Raw genomic sequence first — 19,693 nt, 5'->3', positions numbered from 1 at the left:
TCTGCATCCCTCTCGCGGTCCACTGTGCCCTGCACTTGGCCTCCAATTTCCCTCTATATTCTGCTCTTGCCTCTTCAAGCTTGCCCGAGATCCGAATGAGTTGCTCTTGGTCTCCGTTGCTAACTTCATCCCTTTCTCTCTCCAAGCCACTTATCTTCCCCTCGATGTTCTTTAATATCTCCGCATCAGACTTGTTCTTATAAGAAATAATTCCGTGGAGTTTCCCCCTAAGCCAGGCTTTATAGGCATCCCATATTACATCTGGTGTTGTGGAGCCTGAGTTCAAAGCAAAGAACTCCAAAGAAGGGGCCTGCACCGCAGCGATCACATCGGGGTCTGATAGCTTCGCCCTATTAAGTGTCCACCTAGATGCTTGCCGATGAGCCTCTTTTATCTGATATACCGCTTGTAAAGGCGCATGATCAGACAAGTGACTCGGGAGGACTAGGATCGCCCCTAGGTTGCCTATAGATCCTCTATCCATAAAAATATAGTCGATCCTGGAGGAATGAGAGTACTTCTTACTATAAAATGTAAAGCCCTTCTGGTCTCCCTTTATCTCCCTCCACACATCAACTAAGTCCATATCGTGCATCATATTGACTAATGCCCGACGGACCTTCACAGCTCCTTTATAATGGCTTAAATTGGATCTGTCCTTGAGAGGATCCATCAACACATTAAAATCTCCTCCTATCACATGTGGTGGAGGTTCCAGCATCAACACGGATTGTAGTTTGTTAATATGTGACGGGTCGTCCGTGTTTGGGCCATAGAAGGAAGCACAGACCATCTTAAAGTTTTCAAATGTCAAACAAACAGTCAGCCACCTGCCGGTTGCGTCTGATTGTTCTTTTCCTATAATGCAGGGAGTTCCTTGTTTAATCAATATTGCAACCCCTCTGTTTTGTACTGTCTGTCTTGATACACTAAAAAACTTTACCCATTTAACCTTGGAGAAAACTGCGGTGCTCTCTTCCCAGCTCAGATGCGTCTCCTGTAACAAACATACTTGTGCAGTTGACAGTTCTAGACGCTTAAGAACTAACCTCTGCCTTCGGGGGCACCTCAACCCATTTACATTCCAAGAAACAAATGTAATCCCTTTATTCCTTAATGTCATACCAGCCATATTCCTCTGTTCCTACTGGCTGGCATTGTCTGTGTTTGGCGGAAAAAACTTCTAAGGCTATATAAAGGTTTAGAGGAGGATGAATTTTTTTCTTTTTTTCCCACTGCTCCCCCACCGCGTGCCCCCCTACCCCCCTCTGCCCTGTGCCCCTCTCCCCCCGAGGAACCCTCCCATCTAATAGGCAAAAGCCTATTCAGCCTTCCTTCCCCCCCATGGAGTGACAATTTCAAATTCTACCGTACACTTTTTCCTGCTGATCCCACATCATATTTTAGTGGAAGACCCATTTTCTTTATTTTATTTCCCCTCCTGACCCCCTTTACTGACCCTTATCTTGGCAATAAGAACATCTGCTTCTTCCCCTGACCTGATCAAGTGCATTTTATTATCCCACATCACTCTCAACTGTGCTGGAAATTTCAGCTGTGCCTTGGCTCCTAAGTTGTTTAGCACCTCCAGCCTTTTACCCAACTCCCACTGTTTTGAAGCGGTGATATGCGATATGTCCGATCTTATATGGAAGGTAAAGGGATTAGAGCTATTAAAATGTATGGAGCCCTCTTTTAATGCGGCAGTAAGAATCTGCTCTTTTATGGAATAGGTCAAGAAATTCACCAGGATCTTTCTAGGCTTTTGTTTTGCGAGGTTTCTCCTGAAGGGGTCACGGTGTACCCTTTGTATGTCGTGCATCAAGTCCAACCCCAATGAATCCTTTAGTACTGTCCCCTTCAATAGGGATATTACGAACCCCTTTATATCGCCCCCCTCCATAGCTTCCGGTACATTCAATATTCTTAAGTTGTTTCGGCGTGAATAGTTTTCCAACCGCTCGATGTCCTCTTTTAGCTCCATATTCTGAGCTGACAGTTTGGTGACCTCGGCTTCAGTGGTACTTAACGCCTTCCTGATCTTGGGGAGTTCTAACTCCACTGCCTCTGTCCTGAGTGTGACCTCATCAACCCTCTTAGCCAGCTCCTCACATGAAGCTTTTATTGCTGCTTGGTTAGCCTCGGAAACTGAAAATCTATTAGCCAGCTCAGCTTGGTTAGTTTCCGAAACTGTAAATCTGCTAGTTATTTCGTCCTTCACAGCCAATAATATATCGGCCAGTGTACCCGTTGTTGCCTCAGATTTAGCAGTGTTATCCATAGCAAGCTCTTTGCCTGTTTGGCCGAGGGAGGTTGTAGAGGTAGATTGCGGCGTATTCAGTTTACCTGTACTACTGTCTATTGCACTTAAGACCGTGTTGCTTAGCCCATCCGTCTCTAGTGCAGAAAATCAATTGGTCAAACCGATATCCGGATGCACTGTCACCACAGCCTCTTGATCCATAGGGTTATCCTCTCTGTCACCTACTGCTCCTCCCTGTGTTAGTGCCAGCATGTCGCTTGATTCCTGGGTAACTAGGATGGGGTGTGTGTTCTGCAGGGGTGAGGGCAGGGACTGGGTGTCCTTAGTGCACTGGGCAGGCTGAATATACTGTAAATGCTGCGCAACCTGAGCAGGCTGAGTGCTCGGAGTGGTAACTACGGGAGCGGAAATAGAGGTAGGTGGAGTGGAAGTAGTGGTGATGTTAGACATTACCTTGTAATAGGATTTAAGTGAGGGGGTAACTTTAATACTGGCCTCTGCTGATTTCACCGCCTTATTTTTCCTCCGACTTTCTTCAGAGGTATTCTGTTTTGCTTTCCCCCTCTTTGTACGTTCCCTTACTTCCAAAATAGGGGGTGAAACTCGTGGGGGGTAAACAGGTTTTTCCTTGACACCATTAAACACTGTCCTGGCTCTCAGCGTATACCTGTTTATTTTTACGGTGTTTTGATTCTCCTCTAGGCCAGTATTTTCCGTTCCCCCTTCGCCGCCCGTACCCTTGTCTCCTCTCCCCTCAATTTCCATGCAGCTTACCGGGGCGTCAGGGAACCTGTTCGTGTTAAGCTATGGGGGGCCCGGGAAAAAATCGCCGCACGCACTTACATGTGCGAAACCCCCCCTGGCTTTCCCCTAGCCTCCTCCTCGCAGCCCTCCTTCCGTGAACCTGCACACCAGCACTTTGGACTACTTGCGGTTTCTGCGGTTTCCGCCAATGCCGATGCCTTCCACGCCGCCTCTGCGCCGAAGATGCTGCCGCTGGCTCTGCCTCCACTGACCCGGAACACCAACAGGGCGAAGTCGCGCCTCTTCCTCTGCTTGGCCGCCTCCTCCCACAGCCAGCTCCGGTTCATCCAGACGCCGCCCTCTCGCCTCAAGCGGCACACCACAGGAGACTCGGGAGACGCGCCAGGATCTGGGGGCAAATCTCTGACCTCACTGCTTCCTCGGTACGTTCCGATATTAAATTAAGTTGAATTTGGGAGTAAGATCACTCGCAAAAAACAATGGGTCTACACAACTACGGTTTTAAAACATTGCAGCAGAAACGCTCACTGCCCCATGAAGGAGAGGTGGCTATGGCCGTTCACCTAGCGGCCGCCATGTTCCTCTCAAGCCCGCATTCTGCAATATCTCAATGTTGTCGCGAATATTACATTTTTTTTAAAAGATAAAGAAAATTAACAACATTTTGGGCAATAGGGTGGCTTTGAGAAGAGCCTTTGTGTTAATTAAGTGTATATGTGAGCTACACATAAGACCGGATGCAGAGTTTTAGGTAACTGAGAAACGCCCTGTTGCCTTCGTCTATGAAGTGAACTCCCTCACTTCTATAGATTCAATGCATGTCAAAACGCAGATTGTTGTTGTAGATAGAACTCATGCTATGGTCTCTGAAGAATGCTAAACAGTTTTATAAACATGTTTCTAGGCTTTCTCAATCTATGGACAGAATTGATTAGACCATTTCCATTTCTGTCTTTAGCATATGTTGGAATATGCCAAGTCGGTGTGAGGAAAATTTGTCATCAATTATGTAAAGGTATCCTTCATTAGGATTCCTAGTCCTCCCCCAGTCAGTGTGCCTAAGTCATTGCCACCACAGTGCACAATCATGAGGTCAGGGGGTTGGGAATCCACAATGCTTTCAACCAAAGGCAGCAACTGATGCTACTTCAATCCTCACTGGCCAATCCAAGTAATGTCCACACCAGGCAAACCTAAGTCGCTGTCAATACCACAGTTTCTAACAGCCTCTCTAGCCCAAAAGATATAGCTGTGGCCTACAATCCACTATCTAACCTTTTTGACGTGAAACAGCAGTAGCAGGCAGGAGAAGGCTGGAACTTAATGAGGCAGTTTCCAAAATGAAAGCCAGTTAAAATGCAGGTGGGATCCTGGTTAAAAAAAAACAAATTTGATTGAATGCTTTGAATATTGAGGTGAATAAAATGAGGTAGTGTCTTGAAAGCTTACGTAACTAGATCAATGATTAGCTGTAGAAAACATAAAAAAGTGAAATGTAGACTTGAACTATAACTGCACATGTTGCAGCTCATTTTGTAACCAGTTTAGCCTTTCTAGAATGTACTGAGAACTTGTGATCTACTAATTCTAGTGAGTTCCTATGGAGACTGTGCTAAGAGTGTATTGGGAAGGGTATTGAAGAGAGAGTGGTTTGTTTTAAGAAATTCAGCTTATAGGGATGTTACAGTTAGGAAACAGAATTTAAAAAAGTTAGAAATTCCCTGAAAAAACCATAGGTTACAGAGATGTTACAGTTAGGCTCACATTCACTCATACAAGAACAGTGAAATTCAGCAGTTATAGTTACCTGAACTAACTATAACTTACACCCCTGCAATGCACTGCTTATGAGCTCATATATTACATGACCTGGCCAGTGACTTCACTGATCACATCATCCAGTGATTGTGAGTGTTTTCTGAAAGATTCTGAGTGTTAAAGATATGTACAAAAAAGTTAAATGAGTATAGTTTATGTACTACTCAGTGCTACTATTTGTACCACATATTATGTGAGTGGCTGTGTGTATCCATGAGTGAGCAGATATCTGAGTGGCACTATGGGTGAGTGAGTGAGTGGCTGTGCGTGGGTCAGTTAGTGGGCGCGTCAGTGGTGTATGGGTTAGTGGGTATGCGAGAGGCTGTATAGGTGAGCAATGGGGTGTGTGGCTGTATGGGTGAGTGGGTGCATAAGTGGTGTATAGGTGAGTGGGTATGTGAGTGACTGTATGGGTGACTGAGTGAAGGTAAGAGTGGCTGTATAGGTGAGTGTGTGTGTTAGTGAATGTATAGGTGAGTAACTACATGTAAATATCTATGAGTGAGTTTGTGAGTAGCTACAGGAGAGTGAATGACTGTATGGGTGAGTAGGTGTGATGAATTGAATTGGAGACTGAAAGTGTGAGTGGCTGAATGAGTGGGTCTATTAGTGTCTGCACGATGATGTGTGAGTGGTTGTACTGGTGAGTGAGGGGGTGCATGAGTGGCTCTATGGGTGAGTTTGTGGTTGTGTAAGTAGCTGTATGAGTGAGTGGCAATATAAATCAGTGAGTGGGAAAGGGAGTACTTGTGTGGGTATGAATGGTTGTACAGGAGTGGGTATATGAGTATTTCTGTGGATGATGTCATTATAGATGTCAGTGATGTTGTCAGTGATGTCACTGATCATGTCAGGAGAGATGTAATATGTGAGGTCATAAGCAGTGCATTGCGAGCCGTAATTTATAGAAAGCTTGGGTAACTAGAACTGCTGAATTTCACTGGTTTTGTACAACAAATAAAATGTGAGACTAAGTATAACGTCCATGTAACCTTTGTTTTTTTCAGTGTGTGTGTGTTTGTATATATATATATATATATATATATATATATATATATAATATTGTGTTATATATTTAGGAAACTCATCTTTTCACTGTACTAAATATATAATTTGGCAGGAGATGATATCGTAGTTCTTACGAAACATGCCAGTCACTGTGGCATTAACTAGCAAAGACATGCCAATTGTTGGGGGAACATCCATTACAACGCAACTTTTACAACGCACTACCATTATGACGCAACTTTTACAATGCAAGTTATTACAACGCATTGCGCTTGGGGACGCTCTAGGATAGGGAATAGTTTAATTACTATCCAACACCTTCCCTACTATCCACGGGGACTGGAGTTGGAATAGTAAATTAAACTATTCACTATCCAGCGCCCCCCAACGCAAGTCGTTGTAACGACTTGCGTTGTAAAACCTGCGTCGTAATGGCATGCGTTGTAAAAGCATGCGTTGAAACGTTATACATCCCCATTGTTGTGACCAATTAGTACAGAGTGTGCCGGTCACTGTGATAGCAACTGGCATGAAGCGTGCCAATCGCAGTAAAGGTACACTGAAACCAACTGTCAACGAGTGTGCCAATCGCTGTAGAGATGAACATAGTTACACAGTCAATGAATAAAATAGGCTTTAGAGAAAGTGTGAATAATGAAAGGCCAGTGTATTCCGCGTGTGCCCACAGTGTTTACAGTCAAAGTTTTAATCCCTTTGAAAGTGCACAGTAATGGAGTAATCCTGTGACTTTATCCAATGTTTTTGGTCACAGAAAATGATAGGGTAAACTTCTGCATACTGGTACAGTTGTGACCAAATCATGGACGTAAAAGAAAATAGGCCTAGTTAACTTCCCTTGGTCGCCATTCTTCAAATGTGTAGCTCCAAAGAAGAAGGTCACACATATTTGTGAGATTTGACAGCTGGTGAACACTGTTGAGACTTTTGCTGCAAGAAATCCATTGTTTTCTCACCCGAAGCCAGGGATTGCAGAGACCTCTCTCCTCCCAAAATTCTTGCCATCAGTTTAAAAACTGAGTACTCCTATCACACAAGGATAACAAGAGGTTTCATGTGTGAATCTTAATAGTTCTAGCTTCAGAAGAGAACGTCCGAAACAGACCAATTTCATCCGTCACCAGCACCCTCTCCGCCACCTCTCCTCTACATTCTACCTTCCAGTCTTACATGTTTAACACTGATTAATAGAAACTCTAAAAGGGATATGCAGACATTACACATCATGCAAAGGAAAGCTTCCTTGAGCGATATAGTTTGACATGACCTGTTAAAGAGTAAACTACTGAATCAAATACTATCATAACAAAACACTAATTTTAATGGAATAAAAACAGAGAATGTAGAGTTAACGAAAAGTATGTAATAAAGGTATAAGAGCAAATACCACGCTCTTAAGAATACACAACTTTCTACTCAGTAAACCTTCCTCAGGAGGGGAGACTCAGTAAAGTGTTTAGTTTCTATTTGTCACTTCATGCTTTCATTTTTAGACTCTGAATTACGGCCTACTGTGACTGCAGATTTCTTTACTAAAGACCTCTGTCTATTAGCATCTGAAAGATGAGAAAATGCTGACATGCTGTGGCCAGCAGCTATTTCCTAGGTATTCTGCATTTGCACCAAAGAGGTCAATTGCACAAAGAATTGAATTTCATGGTCAATAAACAATAAACTTTCAAACTTTGATAAAGGGTCTTCAGGGCTGTTTAGAGTACATGTGCCCTCTTGGGAGTCTAGAGAATAAGCCCACATGCTGAACCAGGTTGGGCTCCACCACATAAGCCTTCTCCTCCCACATCTGACTCAGGGCAAAATACAGCGCCTTATCTTTTCCAAAGCCATACATGCAATATATCTTAGTGAGATGCACCAACACTCGCTCGGCAGAGGCTGCGGAAAACAGCATGGCTTGTGTACAGCACTCAGTAGCGGGCCCAAGATTGTAGAGGGCAGGCGACCAGCGGCGTAGTTCAAGGAGGTAGTGGCGACCAACCATTTCCACAAGCACCATGCTGTAGAGGGCAAAGAAAAGGAACGTGCAGAAGTGGGGGCTCAGTTGTCCAGTAGTCCAGGCATACAAGGAGCTCAGAGCTGCACCTGCAAACATTCCAAATCCCAACCACTCTATGAGTCGCATGGGCACTGGGCTTAAGTAGTGTTGGAATCGCTCAGGGTGGTAGAGTTTGATATAAAGGGCACCACCTAAGGGTTTCTTAGGAAACCGTGTAAGGAAAAGGTGGTTTATCACTCGAAAGATATCCTCTTCAGGAACAGCATCATCCTCAAGCAGCAGCACATACTCTGGATCAAAGGTGGAAAGTGTTCTGTCCAGGCAGTAGGTGTAGTCCTGCTTCTCATTCTGAAATTCATTGACGCTCTCATTTCGAGGGGTGGATCCATGACGTTGAGTAGTTGGAAAGATCTTCTCAAGGAGTTTGGCGTCAACATGCCTTCTCGGATCGGGATCTACATTGCAGATGAACATTAAGTAATCAGAGCAAGCGTGACCACACTCTAGCAGGAGACGATGGACCTTTGATGCCACTTGCATAAAGTAATGATACTCAGGCTCCCTACGTACAGTTATGATGGTGATAACCAGCATGACCTTGGCGCTCGCCTTCCCATCAAGGGTGAGCGCAGACTTTTGGGTGATTGGTGGGATTAAATGAGTAAAATAATTGACAGCTGCTTCCCCATCATTCAGATTCTGGAGCAAGAATTGCTGGGTCATGTGGTCCAGGTGGCAGCTGCTGCAGTAGTAATAAGAGTAGAGGAGCCGGTGGCACATCGTGGGACCCAACACCAAGAATGTCAGCACTATTAGCACAACACTTTGGACAGCACGGTTGCTGCAGTACCATCTTCTCTGGTAAGGACGTAGAATCATCGCTGTAGTTTTACCACACCTTGGGTGTAAGATAGTTTCACTTGGATTTCACCTCTTTCGTCTTGTCCTTCAACCTTTCTGGGGTTTTTAGTGGGCTGTGGATTCAGACAACCCCCTGGCACCAGAAATGATCCTAAAATGAAGAAGCAACAAATATTAGCTCTTTTTCTATTTTTGTACTTACACTTTTAAAAACATAACAGTATTGCCAAACTGTACTTGAAGATGTCCTCCTTTATGCTTAGTGATTGGTATCATTATGCACAATTAAATTCTGCTACAAAATATGAATACACATTTTGCAGGGTACAAAATATATCCATAGATATAATAATTCAAGCACTAAAAACCAGTAACCAACCAAGCCTAATCCACCATTTCTTCTTTCACAGAGGGTGGCACTTGTGATACATAAACATACTTTGCAAGTGTAAAACAAATTCTAGAGGAGCTGACACGTTCACAATCATTTTCAGAAAATTTAATTCACAGGTGTTACACGTCAAGCGACCTGTGTCCTGTCTGTGTTACAGACAATATCACTACAACTCCCATATGTACCCACTCTGAGAATTAGTGTCCTTGTTTGTGTACTATCTCATATCACACTTGTAACATATTGTCAGGTGACTGCGTGGGTATAAAGGAGGCCTGCCCACTAACCCCAATGCTTGGCTTACTCTTTTCAAAAGGACCACGCCCTCTGATCTGGATATTCTGTTGTTGAACTTCCTGTAGCAACCTGAAACCTTGCTGGACCTACACTGTATCTGTGGGACCTCTCAGCTATACAGAATATCTGGCTGTTACTCTCTTCGAGAATCGCATTCTTCAGTACGTGGGGTAACTATTCTGTTAAATGTTTTCTGCCTCATTGCTAGCACCTGCAAAAACAACAGTTGATGGACAGAATGCAGAACAATGTCATACATTCACCCCAGTACAGAGATCTGGGCCTAAAGCCATAATTTTTTTGCTCACCATGCCTTTCCAGTTTGAACCCAGACATATGCAAATCAGTCTTGACCCTGTGCCCCATGGGAACAGCCCAGCCCGAACTGCCAAGCCAGGTCCTCCCTGGACTGGAAACAAGCGTCCTAGGACCGGTTTCGGGCTTTTAGCCCACATCGGCCAGGATAGCTTGATTCTAGTGGCATGGAGAGCACAGGACTCACGCCTGAGCATATCCGTCCCACACGGGGTGACAAATGCAAAAACAACAGTTGATGGACAGAATGCAGAATAATGGCATACATTCACCCCAGTACAGAGATCTGCCACTAAAGGATGACTTCAACTATAAGCAGCGCTGGCATTAAGACATACAGTCACATGCGCAACCCAGGCCATGTCCCTTTATTAGTTCTCTTGTGAAACAATACAGACCTCGGTGGCTCCCTTGCACATACGTACATCGAGCACACCCGAAAAATTTTAAGGTTTGCTAACTCAAGAGGATTTTCATTCCGTTCATGTGATGGAACAAAGTTTATGAAATTCAAGAAGAGAGCTTCAAATTATCACGAAGTCTCGAATAAAAAGCAATTTATGAGAGGTATGCAATTAGCCTATCTGTATGGATACATATAGATTTCTGGTATACCCAGGGAATTTTCCAAAAATATCATAATGTCCCCTTTTGATAACACCTGAAGACTGCAATCACGCTGGGCGCTGTTTGATCGCGCTCCTCTTTTTAAAGCCTCCCGTTTTTCGATTTAATTTATTTTAGGTTTCTTAAACCCTGCTTTTACTGGACAGCTTCTAGGGCCCCTTACCTGCACTTTAATAGTTTTCCACCGCATTTGGCGGGTCCGGTTCCCGGTTCTGGGTGGTGGGCTAGGAACGGCCGCCATCTTGGAGTGGGGTGAATGCCACGAAGTGCATTAGTGAGCAGTGTAGTGCTCCGGATGTCCACAGGGACTACTATTTAAGGCGAGCACTCGAGGGATTATCCCTTTTGATAACACCTGAAGACACCTGAAGACTGCAATCACGCTGGGCGCTGTTTGATCGCGCTCCTCTTTTTAAAGCCTCCCGTTTTTCGATTTAATTTAGTTTAGGTTTCTTAAACCCTGCTTTTACTGGACAGCTTCTAGGGCCCCTTACCTGCACTTTAATAGTTTTCCACCGCATTTGGCGGGTCCGGTTCCCGGTTCTGGGTGGTGGGCTAGGAACGGCCGCCATCTTGGAGTGGGGTGAATGCCACGAAGTGCATTAGTGACCAGTGTAGTGCTCCGGATGTCCACAGGGACTACTATTTAAGGCGAGCACGCGAGGGATTATCCCTTTTGATAACACCTGAAGACACCTGAAGACTGCAATCACGCTGGGCGCTGTTTGATCGCGCTCCTCTTTTTAAAGCCTCCCGTTTTTCGATTTAATTTATTTTAGGTTTCTTAAACCTTGCTTTTACTGGATAGCTTCTAGGGCCCCTTACCTGCACTTTAATAGTTTTCCACCGCATTTGGCGGGTCCGGTTCCCGGTTCTGGGTGGTGGGCTAGGAACGGCCGCCATCTTGGAGTGGGGTGAATGCCACGAAGTGCATTAGTGAGCAGTGTAGTGCTCCGGATGTCCACAGGGACTACTATTTAAAGCTCGCTTCCCCGCGTAGCGGTGACGCGTAGCGGTGACGCGTAGCGGTCGCGCCTTCCCTGCGCCTGAGTCGTGCCAGAGTCCTGCCCGTCTGCACCCGTCAGCATCCCGGAGGCGGTCCGGGAGGCGGTCGATCTGGACTAGGGGCGACGGGTTTACATCGTTGTAACTATGGTGAGTTATACCTCTGCGCAACTTCGGTCGCTTAATACGGTGACTTATGGCTGTTTTAAGGTTTTCCCCGGGCGTTATAGAGGTAAGAGCATATGCCCTGGGTGTGGTTGGTCGAAAGACGTTGGTCCACGGCCACCTCCCCATCAGAAGGTGGTTTCGGTGAAGCATCTGTGTATGCTATTGAACACCAGATCTGTGCGTAGGCACGCTCAGGAGCTCTCAGACCTCCTGACCCTGGAAAAACCGATGTGTCTGATGCTCACAGAGACCTGGCTGGGAGCTTCCTCCAACCCGGATATTGCCTCGGCTATCCCGTCAGATTATAGCATCTATAGGCAGGACCGGCAGGTAGGAAGGGGGGTGGTGTTGCCATCGTGGTGAATAACTCTGTTGCGTGCTCTATTATTCCCACTGAGGTCATTAAAGGGTGTGAGTCCCTCGCCTTCTCTTTAGCTTTGGCGCCGCATCAGTCAGTGAAAGGTTTGTTAGTCTATAGACCCCCGGGTCCAGCAGGCTCGTTCTTTGATGAACTTCAGTCTGCTATGGCATCGATGGCCATGAGAGCTGACCATTGCATTCTGGCTGGCGACTTTAACTTTCACATGGATGATGCCCAGGACTCAGACGTGATTAAACTAGCGGATATCCCGACCCCCTTGGGCTTAGCCCCTTTTCTTTTTGAACCTACGCACGACAAAGGCCATATCTTGGACCAGGTCTTTTCCTCTTCCCCCATAGAGGTGACAGCATTTCTGCCGGTGCTCTGGACTGACCATCGCCTGGTACAGTTCTATATACCGGTTAATGAGAGACCCCGGAGCAATGCCCCTAAGCAGCTTGGTTCAGAGACAAGGGCGCTGCACCAGGTGACTCCTGAACTGTTGTCTAAAGCACTGCATGACCATCCGTGCCCGCTGACGGGAGATCTGGATAGTGACCTGGAATCCTTGCAGGACTGGCTTGAGGAGAGGCTAAATGACCTGGCCCCGGTTAGGCCTCCTCGATTATTATCTAAGCGGGTTTCTGCCCCGTGGTTTACGGGTGCACTGCTTGCTTCTCGCAGGCAGTGCAAGGTGGCTGAAAGGACTTGGCGAGCCCAGTACAATCCAGAAGCCAAGGTCGAATATAGAACTATGGTCAAAGCTTACCATCGAGCGATTCTGGTCGAGAAGAAAAACTATTTTGCCAGGAGGATCGAGGATGCCTCGAACTCCTGTAAAGAGATCTTCTCGATCGTTAGGGAATACATCACCCCACGGTCGAACGTGGCCCAGTCCGTTCCCATTCAGAAGTGGGCCTCGGATCTGGCTTGTTTCTTTACCGCGAAGATCAAGACGATACAGTAGTCGTTTCCACCGCGGCAGGCGGCTGTCCTGCCTGGCCCCGTTGTTCGCTCTGTTCCTTCGATTTCTTCGGGACCTGTCCTGTCAGACTTCCCGCCTTTATCCATGGCCTCTTCTTTGGCTCTGCTGGCCAATCTTAAATCTGGGTCACCGCTCGATCCATGCCCGGCCAAATTTTTGGCGAGGATGGCGGAGGTAGTTAACCCGCTGGTCAACCCTCTCCTGAATCGTTCCCTTAGCCTAGGTGAGGTCCCTCCGGCATGGAAGCGGGCCATGGTCATTCCTTTGATTAAGAAGCCCGGTCTAGCTCCTGAGGTCTTGGCTAATTATAGGCCGATTTCTCTTCTTCCGGCTTTAGCCAAGACCCTGGAGAAGCATGTTCACAGAGTGCTTTCCAACTTTTTGGAATCCAACGACCTGCTTCACTCCACTCAGTCGGGCTTTCGCCCTAATCTGAGTACGGAGACGGCGTTGCTGGAGGTTTCTGAGGCCATCAAGGAGATGCTAGATCTGGGTGGTAGAGCGATGTTAATCATGCTCGATCTGTCGGCGGCCTTCGACACCGTCCCCCATGAGGGTCTCCTCATCAGACTTCATGAGATCGGTCTGAGGGGGACGGTGTTTAGATGGTTTGCATCTTTTCTAGCTGGTCGCCGACAGTCGGTCTGGGTTTCCTCGGCTTCCGCCGAGATGCCGCCATTGGGAGTCAGAGTCCCGCAGGGCTCGGTATTGAGCCCGACTCTGTTTAACATCTTTATGACCCCTTTGGCGGCTCTGGTGGAGTCCTATGGTGCCCAGATCGTATCCTACGCGGATGACACCCAGCTGCTCTTCACCTGCCGGAAAGGGGAGGATTTTGACGGAGAGAGTATCCGTGAGTGCCTTGGGGCTGTTTTTAAATGGCTCCAACTGAACAGCCTCAAGTGCAACTCTGATAAGTCGGAGATACTCTTCTTCGGCTGTCAATCCGACCCGGACTGGCAGATGTGGTGGCCGGCGGACATGTCTCCCCCGAGCCAATCTTCGCAGGTTGCGAAGAATCTGCGGGTCAAAATTGACAACGGTCTGACCCTCAGATCTCAGATTCTCACCCTTACAGGCACATGCTTTGGACTTCTCCGCATGCTGCGGAAGTTTTTTCCGCTGCTTTCAGAGGATCACAGGAGGATCACGGTGCAGGCCTTGATTGGGTCAAGATTGGACTATGCTAACATCTTATATCTTGGCCTGCCCGAATACCTCCTGCAGCGGATGCAGGTGGTCCAAAATGCGGCGGCTCGCGCCATTTTTGGTCTGCACAGGCGAGCGCATGTGTCTGGCCTGTTACAGGCACTTCACTGGCTGCCTATCCGACAGCGGATAGTTTTTAAAACCTTGACTCTTGCCCATAAGGCCTTTTATTCCACCTGGGCTAAATATCTGCAGAGGAGGTTTAAGCAATACTGTCCGTCGCGATCTTTGAGATCAGAATCGCAGCTTCTCGCCATTGTTCCTCGTGTGAGGAGGGCCCGACTGGGAGGTCGTTCCTTTATGCTTCGGGCTCCTCAGCTTTGGAACTCTTTGCCCTTCGCGTTACGAAGCAACTCCAACATGCTATCCTTTAGAAAGGGCCTAAAAACCTGGCTGTTTGCCTCGTAGATTTTAAATTCCCTTCTGTTCCCTTCTTTATTCTTTGTGTGTTATGTTTGCTTTCAGGATGTTAATAAAGCGCCAGAACACTCTCTGAGTAGCCGTGCGCTATAAAAGCCACAAAATAACATAACATAACATAACATCTGGGCCTAAATCCATCGTTTTTTCGCTCTCCATGCCATTCCAGTTTGAACCCAGCCATATGCAAATCAGTCTTGACCCTGTGCCCCATGGGAACCGTCCAGCCCGAACTGCCAAGCCAGGTCCTCCCAGGACTGGAAACAAGCATCCTAGGACCGGTTTCGGGCTTTCAGCCCTCATCAGCCAGGATAGCTTGATTCCAGTGGCATGGAGAGCACGGGACTCACGTCTGAGCATACCTGTCCCACTCGGGGTGACAAATGCAAAAACAACAGTGATGGACAGAATGCAGAACAATGTCATACATTCATCCCAATACAGAGATCTGGGCCTAAAGCCATCATTTTTTGCTCACCATGCCTTTCCAGTTTGAACCCAGACATATGCAAATCAGTCTTGACCCTGTGCCCCATGGAAACAGTCCAGCCCGAACTGCCAAGCCAGGTCCTCCCTGGACTGGAAACAAGCATCCTAGGACCGGTTTCGGGGTTTTAGCCCACATCAGCCAGGATAGCTTGATTCCAGTGGCATGGAGAGCACAGGACTCACGTCTGAGCATACCCGTCCCACACGGGGTGACAAATGCAAAAACAACAGTTGATGGACAGAATGCAGAACAATGTCATACATTCACCCCAGTACAGAGATCTGGGCCTAAATCCATCGTTTTTTTGTTTACCATGCCATTCCAGTTTGAACCCAGCCATATGCAAATCAGTCTTGACCCTGTGCCCCATGGGAACCGTCCAGTTCGAACAGCCAAGCCAGGTCATCCCTGGACTGGAAACAAGCATCCTAGGACCGGTTTCGGGCTTTCAGCTCTCATCAGCCAGGATAGCTTGATTCCAGTGGGATGGAGAGCACGGGACTCACGTCTGAGCATACCCGTCCCACTCGGGGTGACAGATGCAAAAACAACAGTGATGGACAGAATGCAGAACAATGTCATACATTCATTCCAATACAGAGATCTGGGCCTAAATCCATCATTGTTTTGCTCACCATGCCTTTCCAGTTTGAACCCAGACATATGCAAATCAGTCTTGACCCTGTGCCCCATGAGAACAGTCCAGCCTGAACTGCCAAGCCAGGTCCTCCCTGGACTGGAAACAAGCACCGGTTTCGGGCTTTCAGCCCACATCAGTCAGGATAGCTTGATTCCAGTGGCATGGAGAGCACAGGACTCTCGTCTGAGCATACCCGTCCCAAACGGGGTGACAAATGCAAAAACAACAGTTGATGGACAGAATGCAGAACAATGTCATACATTCATCCCAGTACAGAGATCTGGGCCTAAATCAATCGTTTTTTTGCTCACCATGCCATTCCAGTTTGAACCCAACCATATGCAAATCAGTCTTGACCCTGTGCCCCATGGGCCCAGTCCAGCCCGAACTGCCAAGCCAGGTCCTCCCTGGACTGGAAACAAGCATCCTAGGACCGGTTTCGGGCTTTTAGCCCACATCAGCCGAAGGCGCGCCAAAGGCAAGCCCGTCTGCGCCCGTCCGCGGCCGGCCGGGGCTAGGGGCACTCCACTCTTCCCGATTTTTAACTTTCTCTTCAGCCCAGCTGCGAACTATGCAAGGTCCGTGGGCTTTGGCCGATTCTATCATCTCCAAAATCTCCAAACTCGGCCTTACACCGACTTCTTCTATCCCCCTTACTCCGGTCCCAGTCCCTCCCTCTCCTGGCCTCCCAGCGTCGCCCTCTCCTACTCCCGTGACCCCGGCAACCTCGGTTCTCCTTTTGAACACTAGATCAGCGGTCAAGCATTCTCATGAACTTTTTGTTCTACTCGACACACACCAACCTGATCTTCTGTTTCTTACAGAGACTTGGTTCTGTCCGGACTCCCTCCCAAACCTCCTGGCCACTCTCCCCCCTCCTACTATGCCATCCGTGCCGACCGTCCGGCCGGTAAGGCTGGTGGTGGGGTGGCTCTCATCGCTCGCTCGGACCTTCACTTCCAGATATTACCAGCTCCCCCCATTGCAATGATTGACTACTTAGTTGTTCGTTCCGCTTCCTTTTCGCCACCTCTTACTTGTCTGCTTGTGTATCGTCCCCCTCAGACTACAGTGCACTTCCTCCACGCCTTCCAGGATCTGCTGGCTTCCCTAGCAGTTAATAACTCTTCTATCCTGGTGCTTGGTGATTTTAATTACTGGCCTACTGATCCAGCTGAAGATCTTCCGTCTAAAGAATTTTCTGGAGGAGCCAAGCTGGCGACCGAGATGGCTGCATAGACGCTCGGCTCCGTGAGCCTTCTCACCCCGCGCATACATCCTGGCAACTATCCTGAGCCATAACGGCATATTTAAGTAGGCGAAGGACAACTTTCACTGACCGTTTGCTCCTGAGGCTTTTTACGTGCGGCAGACCCGTGGAAATGTCCCCGACTGTTTTGCGGCCTTCACGGAGCTGGGACCGGGGTGTCGAGTGAGGAGAGTGGCCGGCCGCGACTGCGACAACAGCGGCCTCTGGTGGGGGTGAGGAGTCGGCCGGAGGGCACCGGAGATCTGATGGGCCGATGGCGACAGTGCCGACCCAGTCCATCTAGTGGAGTCCCTTGTGGGATGTGCGATGAAGCAGGGTCGGGGGGAGTGCACGATACTTGGCCCCCTTTCCAGTGTTGTGTCCGGGCATGACTACTGACTTCTCCCGGAATCGGCGGGCGGCTCCCAGGGAGCGGCGGAGATTTTGTTTAGCCTTTTGGTGACCCTTCGCTGGGCAGCCTGCCTTGACTTTTGGGGTCCTCGTGGTGACTCCTGTTGCGCCCTGGTGTGGGGCCCGGTCCCGAGGTGAGGTGGAGAAGGACGAGGCCGGATCAGCTAAGATGGCGACGGCACCCTCTTACGCAGACCACATCCAGGCAGAGAAGCTGCTGTGCGGGAGAGTCCTGGGGTCTGGCGACACGAGGCAGAGCCCACGTCCAGAGATATACTGGCTGCGCTAACAACCCTCCATACGACCCTACTCCGGGACGCCCGGGATCTGGGAAGAAGGATGGCCGCCATTGTTGTCCCACCGTTCCACACGGGCATAGTTCGATCTCATGGAAGCGCCGATGTGCCCGCCTCTGCGTCAGTGATGAGTGCTCCAGCTACGCCTATGTTCGTGGAGACGCTGGAAGACCCGGTTCATGAGATCGCTGTGGACAGATCTGTTGTACATGTGAGTGACTCGTCGGGGCACTTATCTATTCGGCGGCTGGGGAAACAACGTCGATCTATGGTTTGGGCTGCCCCGGCGGCGTTTCAGCGCTTACCGGATGGTGTGACTCTCTTTTCCCTGGCTGGTGAGACTGTGTCCGGACTGGAGGATGTTTTCGGGGTCGATACTGACACAGACGGATTTCCGCCCTACATACTCGGCTGGGTTTTGGTGGCTGAAGTCCCATGGAATAACAACACTGCCCGGTCCGCCCGGATCACTTGGACCCTCTACGCTGCTCTGTATGCCGATTGATAAGTGGACGTATGTTGGTACTATTGATAGGAAAGGCCAGGGTGAGACCGTCTAGGACATAGTGGAACTTATTATTGGCTGACTGTGATTTGGGGGACACTCAGCGGGGATGTTATTGATTGTGCTATCGGTGATTAATGTATCCATGGCTATTCTGATCTTGCTTTTAGGATGTTTACTGTGCAGGGTGGTGGGGGGGGGCCGGGTGGCCAGATCGATGGCCCTTCCCCACATTTTTCCTCTTTTTCTTCTTTTTCTCTTTCTCTATATTTCGGGTCTCTTATTTAGGGCGACAGGCACGCTGCTGGGGGGGGGATAGGCCGTAGCCTTCTGCAGGGGTGCAGGGTGGGGGGTAGGGGGATGGGGTTTGTTCATTTGTCCTTTCTTTGTTTCTATTGCCCTTTGTCTTCCTTTTTGGTGTCGTCGTTTTTCGTGTTTCCTGCAGTATGTTCCGTCTTGAGGGGTGGGGTGCAGCTTTGCTTCGTAACGTGTTTGTTTTTACATTTATCCTGACTCGTGTGCCTTACCCCCAATACTTCAAACGTATTTGCACTATTTGCGGATTTCCTGTTTCATGCTTGCTACTGTAGGACCATGTATGACCGTATGGCATTGATTCTGAGTTTTTCTTTATTGTAAAATGAACCTTCTCAAATCTTGAATCTCGCACAGTACGCTTGAATACGAGGTATATCCTGGACACTTCTTGGACCCTGATTTTCGGGCTGCTGTATTTTTCTACGTTGATTTGCTGTACTTACGACTTGACTAGCGGCCGGCCGGGGTGGTTGTAGGCCCATTCTTGTATTTACTTGAAGTGACAATAAAGGTTCTCAAAAAAAAAAAAAGAATTTTCTGATTCCCTTTCTTCTTTCAATCTGGTGTCTTATGTTCATAGCCCCACTCATATCCATGGTCATATCCTGGACCAGGTCTGGTCACTCAATTGCCCTGTCTCCTCTTTGGTGGTCTCCCCCTGCACTTGGTCTGATCACTTCAGTTTCTTTTTCTTTACACCCCAGCCTTGTTAGGAAACCTCCCCTTCCTAGGAATACATGGGCCCGGAATTGGACTCATGTGGATGTTCCATCACTCTGTTCCTCCCTTTCTGCTTCCTGCCCCAATCTTCAAGATCTCCCCATCCATTGCCAAATGGACTCCTTAAATAACTGGCTCAGTAGAGGTTGCGATCAGGTTGCCCCTCTCAGACGAGTTTCTGCCAGGCGCAATTATGACGCCAATAGGTGGTTCAATACCGCACTGAAAGAGGAAAAACTGTCCCTCAGGCAAGCGGAGCGTGCCTGGCGGCGTACTTATTGTCCCACTCTGAAGATTCAGTGCACAACTCTTCTGAACCAATACAAGAAATCTATCCTTCTTGCCAAAACCGAGTACTTTTCTTCGAAAATTTTACTCGCTGAAAACCAGCCTAGAGAAATTTTCTCTATTATGCAAGATCTTGCATTCTCTGATAGAGTAACCCTCAAACCTTCCCCCTCCCAGACCCTCTGCGATTCACTTAATGGCTACTTCTCTGACAAAATCTTAGCCATTAAGTCTAACGTTGTTCCTCC

The 19,693-nt window shown here is 48.0% G+C and overlaps 1 protein-coding gene across 6 annotated transcripts in view; it reads right to left on the bottom strand.

Moving 5' to 3' along the window:
• Positions 1-7,170: 7,170 nt before the first annotated feature.
• Positions 7,171-19,693, bottom strand: part of LOC144805765 (GPI-N-acetylgalactosamine transferase PGAP4-like) — a 148,610-nt gene continuing 136,087 nt past the window's right edge. For all 6 annotated transcript variants that reach the window (XM_078672256.1, XM_078672263.1, XM_078672277.1 and 3 more), the window contains one exon: positions 7,171-8,898. In XM_078672256.1, the coding sequence (XP_078528382.1) occupies positions 7,572-8,765 (1,194 nt within the window). In that variant the 5' untranslated portion in view covers positions 8,766-8,898 and the 3' untranslated portion in view covers positions 7,171-7,571. The remainder of the gene's footprint in view (positions 8,899-19,693) is intronic.

This window comes from Lissotriton helveticus, chromosome 1_2 (genome assembly GCF_964261635.1).
Source record: "Lissotriton helveticus chromosome 1_2, aLisHel1.1, whole genome shotgun sequence".
NCBI lineage: Eukaryota > Metazoa > Chordata > Amphibia > Caudata > Salamandridae > Lissotriton > Lissotriton helveticus.
The sequence above is the reverse complement of the archived record's forward strand: the minus strand, read 5'-3'. Positions and strand labels throughout refer to the sequence as shown.